The sequence below is a fragment of the Emydura macquarii genome, unplaced genomic scaffold, assembly GCF_026122565.2.
Source record: "Emydura macquarii macquarii isolate MOO-44397 ecotype Brisbane River unplaced genomic scaffold, CSIRO-AGI_Emac_v2 contig_2699, whole genome shotgun sequence".
NCBI lineage: Eukaryota > Metazoa > Chordata > Testudines > Chelidae > Emydura > Emydura macquarii.
In genome coordinates, this window is record NW_027132836.1 from 923,544 (window position 1) to 936,854 (window position 13,311).

At 52.1% G+C, this 13,311-nt stretch overlaps 1 protein-coding gene across 2 annotated transcripts in view; it reads right to left on the minus strand.

Annotated features, from left to right (window-relative positions):
• The window catches only part of DOC2B (double C2 domain beta), a 124,725-nt gene that overhangs the window by 24,235 nt on the left and 87,179 nt on the right, over positions 1 to 13,311 (minus strand). The window contains exons 5-7 of one of the 2 annotated variants that reach the window (XM_067565782.1): positions 5,514 to 5,640; positions 2,915 to 3,072; positions 333 to 1,577 (exon numbers count right to left, since the gene is read on the minus strand). In XM_067565782.1, the coding sequence (XP_067421883.1) occupies positions 1,409 to 1,577; positions 2,915 to 3,072; positions 5,514 to 5,640 (454 nt within the window). In that variant the 3' untranslated portion in view covers positions 333 to 1,408. Of the gene's footprint in view, positions 1 to 332; positions 1,578 to 2,914; positions 3,073 to 5,513; positions 5,641 to 13,311 lie in introns of those variants that run through there. The other variant, XM_067565781.1, reaches the window with a different exon arrangement.

Here is a 13,311-nt window from a genome sequence, read left to right on the forward strand (position 1 = left end):
AGGCTAACTTGTTCACTGGGCGTTAACATCACATCCTGGTCACGCCCAGTTTCACAACAGCTTGGTCCTGGCCTCAGCTTTGTCCTTAGAAGATACTTTTGCACATCCCACAGCCACTGGTGAGACAAGGGATGTTTCTGCTCAGGGAGGGTTAGAGAGAGGCGCTTTGCAGAGCTGCGCGTGGGTTTGGGAGGGATCCTGGGGCTGCGATTATGAGGGGGCTGTGGGTCACAGCTGAGGCGCATTGGCAAAGCTGTGTGTGTGTAGGGTGGGGAAGCCTGGGCGGAAATAGCAGGGGGCTGCAGGTCAGAAGTGAAGAATATTCAGAGGACTGTGAGGGATAATTTGCTGCACCATGTCTGGCTCCCTTTCACAGGCACGAGCCTTCACCCTCACCCCAGCTCAAAGCCAGCCTGCTGCACAGCCCCCTGTTTTGTTTTAAAATCTATTTAAGGGAGGGAAATGGTCTGATTTATTCTTTGGACTGAACCTTTCCAGCTTCCCCGGCACAAGGAAATGAGCTCGTATTATGCAAACTATCGGGCTTGCTGAATTAATCAGGGCTCTAATCAAGATTAGACATCTCAATTATTCCCCCCAATTCTCTGTTCCCTGCTACACAGCCAGAGGCCCATGATATGAACGAGATGGAGGAAATCAGAATGCAGGGGGGGTTCCACAAACACACAGCCCCCCCCAACGGCTGCCCCCGGATCGCTGCAGCTGCTTGTGGAGTTCAGTCCCGATGGGGTGATGATAGGAAGAGTCCCATCCAATCGGGCTCAGTGCCGGGTAGCCCCATTGCCCCTGAAGATAATTACCCCCGGCTCCCTAATCAGACTCCCAGGCCCTCGCCCCCGGTGCTCTGCGTCTTGGACAGAAATAAACAAAGGGGAAGCTGAGCCTATTACTCCACGGCAGGCCATTAATGAGGGAGCCAAATTGGAGTGATGCAAAGCCGGACCCTCCGCGACCCTTCCCGGGCACGGTGCGTTTCAGCAAGTGCTGTTTGGGAGTGGCAATGGGGCACTCCATGCAACTTGTTCTGCTCAGCGTCCTCACGACTGTTTAAAGCTCCAGTCACTCCGCAGCTCCCCGTCTCTGGTGCTTTTGCAGCGCACGGAGCCCCGCACTCCCCTGCACTGAGAGGACGCTGCAGCCTCCCTTCAGCACCACACACAACAGCTTGTCAGCATTCCCCCCCCATTCCCCTGCCTCACTCAGTGCTTGGCCCGTGTTCCCCTGGGAAGGGCCTTGCAGATGAGTGGCTAATGGGCCATGCCGGCGGTTGGGAAGCACCATCCCTAGCAGGTCGCGGAGCACAGGCGGTTTTCGTTAACATGTCCTCGCAGTGTATGGTGGTCAGCTGGTAAGTGGCACGCGGACAAATGCTCCTGCTTACGGACATTCATCTCCCAGATGAGGAACCTGCATCACTAATGCTTTTCTCTCCCACAGCACCGCTGATCCGTGGATCTCGAGGAGCTTTCCACTGCTGTGCCCACGCTACCTCTTTGCGGAAGGTGAACAACGCCAGCCTTGCTTTTCCAGGCCACATTGGCGAGTCGAAGGCAGAACTATGAACAGAACCAGGAATTGTGACTCCCAGTCCCCTGACCTAACTCCACAGGCCTCCCGAGAGAGCGCCAAGTTACCTGAATTAGCCACATGTGCGCCATTGGCTCACTCAAGCGCTCAGCAGCACGGGTACCTCAGGAGGCCGAGCATACATGGATGGTCCCCCCGCAATGGGTTAAACTCCCTGCCTCCTGCCATGCGCACAGGCCCTGCAGAATGTTTCCTGGTTACGCCACATAAGGACGTGACTGTGCACAATTAAATCGTTACATTAGTGGCAGGGAAAGTCACCGGATCATGTCGTAAGCAATAGACACTTATCACTGTCCCCAGGCTGGCGACTATAATCACACGTGGCTGCCCCGGCCACCTGCTTTAGGAGACACCTGCCCCATCTGTCACTGCACCTTTATGACTCCAGGAGCGAGGCGGCTCTGGCTAGCCAGAACCAGAGGATGTTGCAGGCAGCACGTAGCACCCAGCTGCCTCTAGGGAAGGTGCTGTTATGTCTCTGCCCTTTACGTGGCTTTTTCCCTGCTGCTCTATTGTCTTGTAGCCAGACAGGTGGGCTGGGATTTCACAAGAGCCTACCGGCTGGATTGTAAAAGGTATTTAGGAGCCTAAAGATGCAGACAGGCCCTTGACGCTTCTGAAAACCCCACACGGCACCTATCTCCATATTTAGGCTCCTAAATATCTTTACAAATCTGACCCTAAGAGACTCAGCACCCAAATCCCACTAGCACCCAGCAGGCCTTGGGCCCACTGTAACGTGGGAAGCCGCTGCCGGGCCGGGGGTGTGGGAGGGAGAGGCTAGCGGGTGGTTTCCAAGTCCTGTCAGCAACATGGGAAGGACAATCAGGACCGTGTGCAGTGGCCAACAATTCACCGGCCTGTGATACAGCAGCTCCGCGTCTCCCTGGCCCTCTCCGCGGCAGGACCCACTGGGCAGGCTCTCTGGCTTGTTTCTCTGACCATCGCAATGGGCCCTTCTACGAATCATGACTCACTAGCAGTTGGGCACCTCTGGCTCCTGTGAAACTCCCAGTCTCGGTGTGCTAGCCAGACAGGCTGGGGCAGCTCACCACAGCCCCCCACTCTGCCAGCCTCGCGCCGAGACGGGGATTCGTCTTCCAGTCCCCGTGCGCAGCCAAGCCTCACACGTAGCCCCACAGCAGGCCAGTTTAAGGCTCCCTTCCCCCCACACTAGTTCTGCAGGGGAGGTGTGGCTGGAATCCCCCTAACAACCGAAGCCAGAAGCAAGCCCTGGCCCTTCTGCCAGGTTGCTGGGGCGGACGGGCCCCTGGCTCCTGCAAATCACGCATCACTTGCTTACGTTTTCACGTAGGGGTCGGAGTACCCGTTCGCGTCCATGGCAGCCAGGTGTGCACAACGGATGATGCCAACCAGCAGGCCTTGCTTCTGCGAGCTGTACTTGAGGGAGATGAGGATCCTGCCACGCTCCTCCAGGGACTTGTCTTCTGTTTTATCTATCTGGGAGGCGGCGGGAGGGAGAAGCAAGCACAACTCAGCGAGCTTTTCGTTCCACCCGGAATGAAACATCCCGTTTCCACTTGGAGCATTTTTAAAATGTCTTTTAATATTTAAAAATAAAATTAAAGGAAATTTCAAAACAAAAAGTCGTTTCGAATTGGACAATTGAAATCCTGGGATTTTTTTCTCCAACTGAAGCAATGCAGTGACATGGCCACGGATTCACCAAGCGTTTCAGGGACACTGCAGCTGCGTTTTTCACCAGGTGCCCAGCTCCACCTTGTCTGGGCTGCCCACTGCATCGGATGGGCCTGCGAGCGCAGCTACAGCAACTATTCCAGCTTGGGCCAGTTCCCTGCTCCGTCAAGGAGCCGTCCTGCTGGTTCGTTGCTGACAGCTGCATGGCGACTACTATCCTTGCTCCATGGGTTGGAAGTCAGGGATCTGCTCAGGAATGCTGCATGGGTGGGGAAACCCTGCTGGATCCAGAGCCAAAGCACAGGAAACTCAGCCTACTGCAGCGCTCACCTTGGGTGATAAATCGCTGCCTCCCTCTGAGGAGGGCAAGTCATTTGCGAGAACAACAACGTGTTTGTTATTGCCAGGCCCTGCTTGCAAGCCGGGATTAAAAGCAGCCCAAATGATAACTAATGGCACATTTCAGGAGGTGTCAGATTAAGTCACGGTACCTCTCGCATGCACCCTCGGGCAAGGGTTTCCTGGAATGGAATCTGGAGATAACTCATCCCCAAGGCGAGCAACATGGGGACTGGCCAGAGCTGGGCATATGGGGATGTGCACAGAGCCTCTGGGGTGACCAAGGACGGGAGAGGCGCAGCTGGGCCACAACCCCTCAGTCTGAATGCAACCCAGACGGCCTGACTTTGGGATAAGGCCACTGGCTGCAATAGAGCATCTCCTGTCTTAAATGGGTGTCACTGGGGCACGAAGGGAACTGGACCCAGGGAGTTTAATGATCCAATCAGCAAACTGGGTGGGAGGCAGAAGGCCAAGATTTTCAGCTGCTTGAGGACTTCAGAGAATGAGAAGTGGGCGTCCAAATCAGTTAGGTGGCTTGGAAAGACCCAGCCGGCAGACAGCCTCCTAGTCTGCTCACTCCTTGGACCTAGGGTGAAATGCTGGGCCCACCAGAGCCAATGGCCCAACTGGCTTCAAGTGGGGCCTGGATTTCACCCCGTGGGGCTGACGTGGCTCTCGCTTTCTCTCTCTGTGAGTCAGGCAGCAGACGCTCAGTGGAAGCCAGCACTGCCATCAGAAGGGCAGGACAGTCCAGGCAGTGCTGGAGTGGAGCACGTCCCAGCGTGCTGACCCTATCCACTCGCCGCTGAGCCTGCACTGCCAGGAAAAACCCAGCTCTCTCCTTGCACCTGCCTGGACACCCTGGCAGGACTGCAACGCCCTGAGGCACAGGAAAGGACATTTGCCATGAAACCCTGGCTGTGCTGATCGGCATGACAAGCAATCGGCTGGCTGTTAGGGCTGTTTACGAGGAAGAAAAGGATGGATGGTTTTAAAGGACAACAGCATCTGAGATCTGTGTCTGCTGCGCACGTACATGGCTTAATATCCCCAGGAACCGATCCGCACTGATAGACGGAGTCACAGCCCAGTGACACATCCTGCAGCACTGCTCCTCTGATCTGAAAGGTGGTCAGCCTGAGCGATTAGCCAGGAATATGCTAATCACCGTTCCCCACCCAGGGATGGGAGACGTAGCACATGGCAGGATGACCTCTCCTCCCCACACCCTCCCCTAGGAAGAGTGGGACAAGCTAAAAAAACTGCGTTTCTAGCTGATTAGCGCTTAGCCTTTTGTCTATCGTACTGTAACAGGCCTGACTTCAATGGTCACTACACTGCACACCATGCAACATCAGGCTGCACGTGAACGGATGCATACACCTCTGCCACGTAAGCTAAAGGAGAATCTCCATTAGCAGTGCAAGGCCTATGGCGCATGGTTGAGCCGTTCTCAATCTATTCAACAGAGGGCAGCGGTGGCGCACGCTAGCCAGCTCTTTACAACACGTATGCAAGTTCTCCTCCCAGGCTAAATGAGCTCTGCCCCGGGGTCCAGTCCATCAACCCATGCGGCACTGCACTAACGGGAGCTGGAGTCCTCCTAGCATGGAGGAAGGCTGCTGGCCTTGCATTCTTTGCCCTCTGGCTGATCCGTCTCAACCTCCTCGGCCTATTGGCTGCCGTGGAGGAGAGGAGGGTGGCCCCAGTCAGGGTCAGCGGGCGGCCAAGCACGAGAGCTGAGAGAGGCCAGGCTGGCGAGGGGGCCTTTAGGGGCGGGTCGAAGAAGTCAAAAGGGGCTGAGGAGGCCAAAGGTGGCGTGCAAAGCCAGAGCCAACCAGTCAAAGTTAGATTCTGCCCCTCTGCCCAGTCACCCATCCCAGAAACCTGCCCCCACTCACCGGCAGCTGCTTTTCCAGGCAGATGCTGAAGGTTTTGGTTTGGTTGGGCTTTAGCTTTTTCAGAGGGATTCTCGTCTCCCCGATGAACTCATTGTGGCGGAACTTGTCTTCGTCACAGACTGAAATTCTGAAACACACACACGGGGGGTGGGGGGGAGAGAATCAGTCCCGAGACAGGCTGGCAAAAGAGGAAGGGCCAATCTGGTCAGGAAAAGTATTTCCTGTTAATTGGGGGTGAACTGAGTGCCATATTCAAGCCCCCTGCTTCTCCCAGACCTGGTATGATATGGGCAGCTGCAGAGCAAGCTTCCTCCAGGGTGAGAAAGCAGAGCACTGACTCCTCGGCCCATCCAAACGTTGGCTTTTCAGATGGAATTGACTGAGAAAGGGGCCCAGTTAGTGTCTTGTGGCCATAGGAAAAATATAGTCCCAATTCACCAACTATAGACTAATTCACCTGTTCTCCAGAGCTAAGCCTTCAAAGCATGACTCAGAGACTGAAATGAGTGACTCTCCAGCCCAAGAGAAGTCAGATCCTTCACCAAGGGCTATTGGGGCAGTGTCAGAAAGGGGATAGCTCAGAGGGTTCGTGTTTAACAGTGCAGGAAGTATGGGAAGCTGTCTTCAGAGCTCCATAAAAGGTGGCCCATACCCGACTCCCTCCCCATCAGAAACAGAGCAGAAGCAGAGTAACCGTAGGTGCATATTCAAGTATTATCCAAGTGTATTCCCAGACCATTTTACAAAGTGTGTATGCGTGTACTCCCATTAAAATGCAGCCACCTCTGGTTTGGGGGGGCATCAGCTGATGTACAGCGGTGGAAGGGATGAGAAAATGTCAGAGAAAGTCACGTGGCAAACTCTGAGCTCTAGCAACAGCACCTCTGGATCTGTAATGCCCACACAGAGCAGGGAGGACATCCAGATTTAAACACCACCCTCCAGACACTTGGCAAACTGAGTGGAATGCAGCGTCTCCGCCGTGGATGGGAGAGTGCAGTCGATGCTGCTGCACTGGAGTTGGCCCTGACAGTCACACTGCTAAGCCACCCCCCACGGCTCTGTGCCTGTTCTTGACTTCTGCTATTTCACTCTGCTTGGATGGTGAAACAAGACGGGTCCGTTTCATTCTCTAGTTCTTGTGGGCTAGAACAAAGCTCCTGGGTGCTGGGGACAGAGCGCTGGGAGAACCCGAGCACAGCCTGAGAGCACAGTCTGCATTGAACACCATGCAAAACGTAAACCAACACCAAAACCGCCCCGGCGATGAACGCTTCCCTTCCCTCCTCTCTGCTTAACACAAGTTCTGCTGCCAGGGCCTAACTAGCCGACTGCAGCCCATTCAAACTTCTCACTGCAAATTTTAAACTCAGCCAAGTAAAAGGAGCAAATAGAGGCATCTCCAGGCTGGAATCTCATTCCCCCAGCACACACGCTCAATGCTGGAAAGCTAAAGCAGGTGGGATTGTCACCCTGCATGTTGTTCTGCTGCGGCACTGCTGTTAAACAGCTAACGAGATATAGTTAGAAATAACTCGACAGGCTGGCCAGCGCACTCGTCCTTGGAGATGCTGCAGGCACAGCTCAAGGTGGGGGCTAGCCCTGTATCTGACGGAGTGAGTTAGACTGTGCTCACAGCTCATTTCCTGGGGGCGAGAGCATCAAGGGAACAACCTGCGGCTCTCAAACAATAGGCGTTGGCAGAGGCAGGCTGGTGATCAAAGCAGGCGTGGGACAGTCACTCGCTCCTGTCTGTGCCAGTTTGCACCTGAGAGTGAAATGGACCAAGACTCTCCCAACTCCAGCCCCTTGTTAGCAATGACATACTAATGCAATCAGCTCTCCTGTTTGCAGAAGAGTTGAATTCATCTGGTCAGCTCGCTCACGCATACACGGCCCGAACTCAGAGCAGAGCGCACTGCCTCGCAGCCTCCCCTTCGAACTGATGGCTCGTTCAATATGCCTGGCCAATGCAATTCGATCCACTTTCCATTTGCTGGCAGCTGCACAGCATTAATCATTCCAGTCACGGTTGCTCACTAAGTTTAAAATTACACACATTAACTTGTTCTGATATTGCCTTCCAGGCCAATGCCAGACACAGCCATGGGTGGTTTGGAGAGACAGAAAATCCACACCTCAGATTCCAAGGTGCCTCATCAATACCTAGAGGGAGATGCGCAGCGGAGGGGTCCTGCCACGGCATGAGATTGACAGGTAAATGCTGCAGACTCCTGCACCAACATATAGAATCACAGAATATTAGAGTTGGACGGGCCCTCAGGAGGTATCTAGTCCAACCCCCTGCTCAAGGCAGGACTGACCTCAGCTAAATCATCCCAGCCAGGGCTTTGTCAAGCCGCAGCTTAAAAACCTCTAAGGATGGAGATTCCACCACCTCCCTAGGTAACCCATTCCAGTGCTTCACCAGGAGGCCTGGCCCAATCCTGAGCATTTCCACTGAAGTCAGTGGGAGCTGCGGGTGCTTAGCAGCTCTCAGAGTCAGGCCACAGAGCAGCAGGAAGCACTGGAGGGAAAATGGATTTGGGTTCCTGGTTTCTAACCCCAGCTCTGCTACTGATTAGTTGCATGACCTTGGGCAAATCACTTTTCATGCTTGGGGCCAGCTTTGTAAAGTGCTCTGAGATCTACAGATGAGACGCACCAAACCAGAGCCAATTTATTCTTATGAATATTTACAAATGTACATGACAGTAGCACCTAGAGAGACCCAACTGAGAGCAGGGCCTCACTGTGCTATTGCTGCACACGCCTATAGGGGGAGAGAGTCCCTGTCCCAAAGAGCTGCCAGTCCACTCTAAACAGACAAGACAGCCACAGGCCAGGGGAAATGACGTGTTACCATCCCCATGTGACAGTGCAGAGCTGACGCACAGAGTGTTGGAGATTTCAAAAGCCAGAGACCTTCCCCCAAATAATTCCTGGAACAGATCTTTTGGAAAAACATCCAATCTTGATTTAAAATTGGTCAATAATAGAGAATCCACCATGACCCTTAGTAAGTTTTTCCAGTGGTTAATTACCCTTGCTTATTTCCAGCCTTATTTTGGTCCACTTCAGATGAGACTTCCCTTGGGGAGAGGCTGATCCCTAAAGCTCGCAAAGCACTATTTGCAAAAATAAGACACTAATAAATTGTTTGCTCCTCAGCATAGAGACCACTGTCTAGTGCCCTGTGCAATGGGGTCCTGGCCCAGGACTGGGCTCCTAGGCACAGCCATCAGACAAATAATACAATAACGCTGGTGAGCTCCAGTCACATTTCAGCTCCGGTAAATTCTATTCTGCCTAGCTAAATCCTCTTGCAGTTTCATTTGGGTGAGGGATTTTGCTTCACTCCCCATCCAAAACTGGTGCTGTCCTCCACCTCCGAGATGGCTGGATCTCTGCGGTGTTTGAAGAGATCTGAGTGTACAATTTGTACTGCAGTTTATAGGGCTCCATATAAACTCCTATTTCTTAGCTCCGAGTGTCAAGAAATAATAAATATTGAGGGGGGAAAAATCCATCTGCATCCAGAGCACTTTAATTTTGTGCATGAGATAAGTTACCCTGTGGCTTTTATTAGAATTTTAGAGCCCAAGCGCAGAAATGGCCACATTAATCTTAGAGAATTCATGCATTCAGAGAGGTTTCATGTTCACCTTTGAAAACTTTCCCAGCCACCAACTCGCAGCTCCTGATTGTTGACCTCCGGGAATATTTTTCTTATGGAAACTATTTAATTTGCTGGCATCTTGGCGCTTTAATCAAGAGCAATGGCAACACATTAATGCCAGCCGGCACGAGCAGTGGCTGAACTGGACATGGGAGTAGCTCCTGGGTGCACTGCAGGATCCCCAGTGCTTTTAGATCAACTGACCTATCAGTCTGTTCCTTTGCCTTCAGAGCAGAGCAACAAGACTTATATGGTGCGTTATAGGTGGGAGCCAGCATGGGTGAGTGGAGAAAGCACTGCACTAGGTCCTGGGTTCTATTCCCAGCTCTGCCACTGACTCATTGCATGACCTTGGGCAAGTCACTTACCCTCTGTGGGTGTCTGCTTCCCACCCCACTCTCTGTCTTGTCTATTTAAATTGTAAGCTCATTGGGGCAGGACTGCTTCTTACTATATGTGTGCACAGCACTTAGTGCAAGGTGGCCCCAGCCTCCATGTGGGTCTCTAGACACCACTGTAACCGAAACAAACAATTTGTGGGCCCAATCCTGCAGCCCAGCCACACTGAAGCAAATAGGGCTCCTCACGTGAGTAGGGATTGGGTCCTACATTTCCAAAGTGCTTTAAAGACCCAGAGAGCTCAGAGTCCCTACAACATCCCCAGGGTTGGCACTAAGAAAGAGAGAGAGAGCGTGTGTGTGCATACACACATGGCACTAGTGCAATGGGGCCATGATCTAAGACAGGAATTCCAGGAGCTACCACAATTCAATAAATAATAATAAACTGGGTAGCCCATGTCAAGCTGTCCTGCAGACTCAAGACCGTAAGTACCAGACGCAGATCAGACTGTTAAGAACCAGGGCACAACCCCCAAACTGGCTCTGTGTTCTGTACTTAGATTTCACCAAGCAATTATCAAGTGTAAACACCTCAGGCACTATAACAGCTTAAACATGGAGTCCCAGACCGCTCCTTTGGGTTGTCTGATCTGTCTTGTCACCTAGGCAAGATTACCGTTGTGAGAGATAGTCCCTCACACCATGAATCACAGCAATATTCTGGTTACTTCCAGTCCCAAAGAACCAGTCATTTACCCCAAGTCAATTGCACCTTAGATCTCACACCAACAACATTAGTAGCCAAGCCTATAATAAATTACATGCTGATTTATTCATAGGAAAGGAAATAAGAGAATTATTTACATGGTTAAAACAGGTAAACATACATAAACAAATGAGTTAAAGTCTTAAGTTTCAAAAGATAATAGAAGCTTCTATAATAAACGACCTCTAGATGTCCTTTAGGGCTAACGCATGCTAAGCAGCTGGGGATCCCTTGCTTATGCCTAGAAACCTTGCCCCCAGAGTCCAAGCAGCAATGAGATCCTGTTCCTTCTTGTTGGAGGTTCTTATTCCCTTGCCCTCTTCAGCCTTGAGCTGCAAACTCAACTGATGGAAGGAATTCACTTGCAAGACTCATCCTCCCGTGTGTGGTGGGGACGGGGGAAGAGTAAACAACCAAGTCTTTTGTCCTCTTTAATGTTCCAATCTAGTCTATCTGACAACAATGGGCCTTCCTTGTCGGGCAGGACACACCATCTTTGGTTGGAGACCAGCATTTCACACTAGTTAATGTCTCTCTTCTGTTACACAGTTATAGAATGGGCTTACAATGCAAATGCTCAAATATGACCTTTCAGTATGGGCTACAGCTGTTGTCAGTGAGATTAATGCAGGCAGCAGCTCAGAAGCATTCAATAAAGTCTAAACACTAAACGTATTCTTAGAATTCCAATACCTGTTTTAACAAGACCAGCACACAGCTGAGCCGGGCTGATTCCAGCTCTGCATCTCTGAGTGCTCAGATGAGGCATGGGGTCCTTGGCATAAGTTGCCACCTGTTCTGCCAGCACCACAACACGATCCCCCAATTTTACAGCGGGGGAATCCAGAATGGCCACGTCAATGACCGACTGCCAGGGATGCTGAGCATCCACAAGTCCCAGCAAATCAGCGGCAGCTGCAGGATTGCAAGTCAAGAGCACAATACAGCTGCCTTTGACGTGAACAGAAGAATTCCCATTGGCTTCAGTGGGCTTTGGATCGGACCCTGCGTGCCCTGCCCAAGGCCTGAGTGAGTCACTGGCACAGAGGGATGAGAGCTCAGGTTTCCTGTTGCTGGCACCGTGCTGGAACACTGGACCATTGAGGTGTTGTGAAGTTACGGTGTTGTGTGTGTACGGCTTCTGTTCTGGCACCCAGGAAGTGGCAGCTGCAACACCCGACTGGCGGTTTTCCTGTGGCTTGCTGCCTCTCCCAAACGCTTCCCGAAATACTGCTGCCTTCAGGGCCTGGGAAGGCAACGGCTGCTTGGATGAGGACTCAGGGAGGCAGAGGCAGGTATGTTCTTTGTGTGATTTGTGAACCTTTCCTGCAGAAACAAGCTCCTGTTTCCCTGAATGGCACCTGGACAGACCTGCCTGCAGACAGCTCCCTTCCGCAGAAGCCTCAGGCCAGAAACTTTTCTGTCTTGTTCCTCTCTCTCCAAAGATCCACATGGGCACGGCCCTTAATGGAGATGCAGCCTATGACAGGAATCTTCCTGTCAGTGGAGGAGCACCAGCTCCTTGAATGATGTTAGCTATTCGGACAGAAACCCTCTCCCGCCAACACGGCTGTGTCTACACTGGGATTTGCTGGCATAGCCAGGTCGGTCAGGTTTTGCCACACCCCTGACCGCGTAGCTATGCAATCCTACCTTTAAGTGTAGATAAAGCAACAGACTATCAGCAGCAGGCACACACTGCTGCTCACGCCCACACACCAATTTGGTTCCAGCTCCCAAGTCTGAAATCCAGTAAACTCCATTAGCTCCACTCTCCCCTCGGGGCCACGGGGCCATGCCAGGTGGTCTGGGTGTCAGCCCTTTACTTTGGAGTTGAGTGCTTAATGCCCCTGTTTACTTTAACCATGTCTGCAATCCACGTTGCTTCCACAACCCCTGCAGCTGTCCCATTAACACCGGGCTTTCATCACCATAGTCTGGCTACGCTCAGCCAATGCAGACGGTCTGCAAAGCACATGTGTAAAATCCTGACAACGCAGCCAGGTTTCTGTCTTCACCCAAGACATCCTACCTGGGCTGCCAATACATGTGGACCTTGCAGCTCCTCTCCTTCCGTCTTCAGAGCACGCGCTCACTGTGTGTAGGCGAGGAGGGATGAGAACAAACTCCCAAGGCTCCGAGTCGTGGGGAGGGCTGATGTGATAAGACTGTCACGTCTATTTTAATTACAGTGGCTCAGTGTTGTTTTCCATGAGGAATTGGGGCCAAAAGCAACATAATTGGAGTAATTTAAATGTTACATGAGCATTTCATGCATGGTGGATTCATTTTTTTTTTTCTACAGGGAAGAACAATTAAAAAAAAGTGACCAGTATAATGATCACGGCAGCAACAGTGCTAATAACTGTGCGTGCTAACAATTCCAGAGCCTTAGTAACTAATGAAAGCACCAGAGATTGGTTTGACATATTGGTGCCTTTTCTGTACTCCGCTCTGGGGTGCAAATTGCTAACAGACTCCAGCACAAACCCAGCAGGGTCCAGATTTCCCCCTACCCCAGCCCCTCTACCACTTCCCATTTAGAATAAACCTGAACTTGGAAAGAATTTGTCGAGGTTAATGCCAAGGGAACGACCCCAAGGGAACCATGAAGAAGGTCCCCAGATTAACCAGGCCCCCAATCCTCCTCTTTGCCTCATGCCATGCTAGCTCACCAGCCTCTGTCTTCCCACTCAGGCTCTGTACTGGGATTGCTCAGTCTCAAACATTCTGGTTGGCTTTACCTGGATGTGGCTCCTTGCACCTTTCCCTGCTCTGCTGCTTCTATCTATCTTCTGACCCACATCACCATGGCATCTGGGCACTTCACACTGTTTAATGGATTTATCCTCTCAATGCCCGAGAGGCAGGGCTCTTACCCCCATTGTACAGTTGGCACAGACAGGCTAAGTGACATGCCCATGGCCACACTGGAAGTCTGTAGCAGTGCATGGAATTGAACCTAGGTCTCAGCCTGTGCCCTAATCACTTGGCCATCCTTCCCTTGAGCCT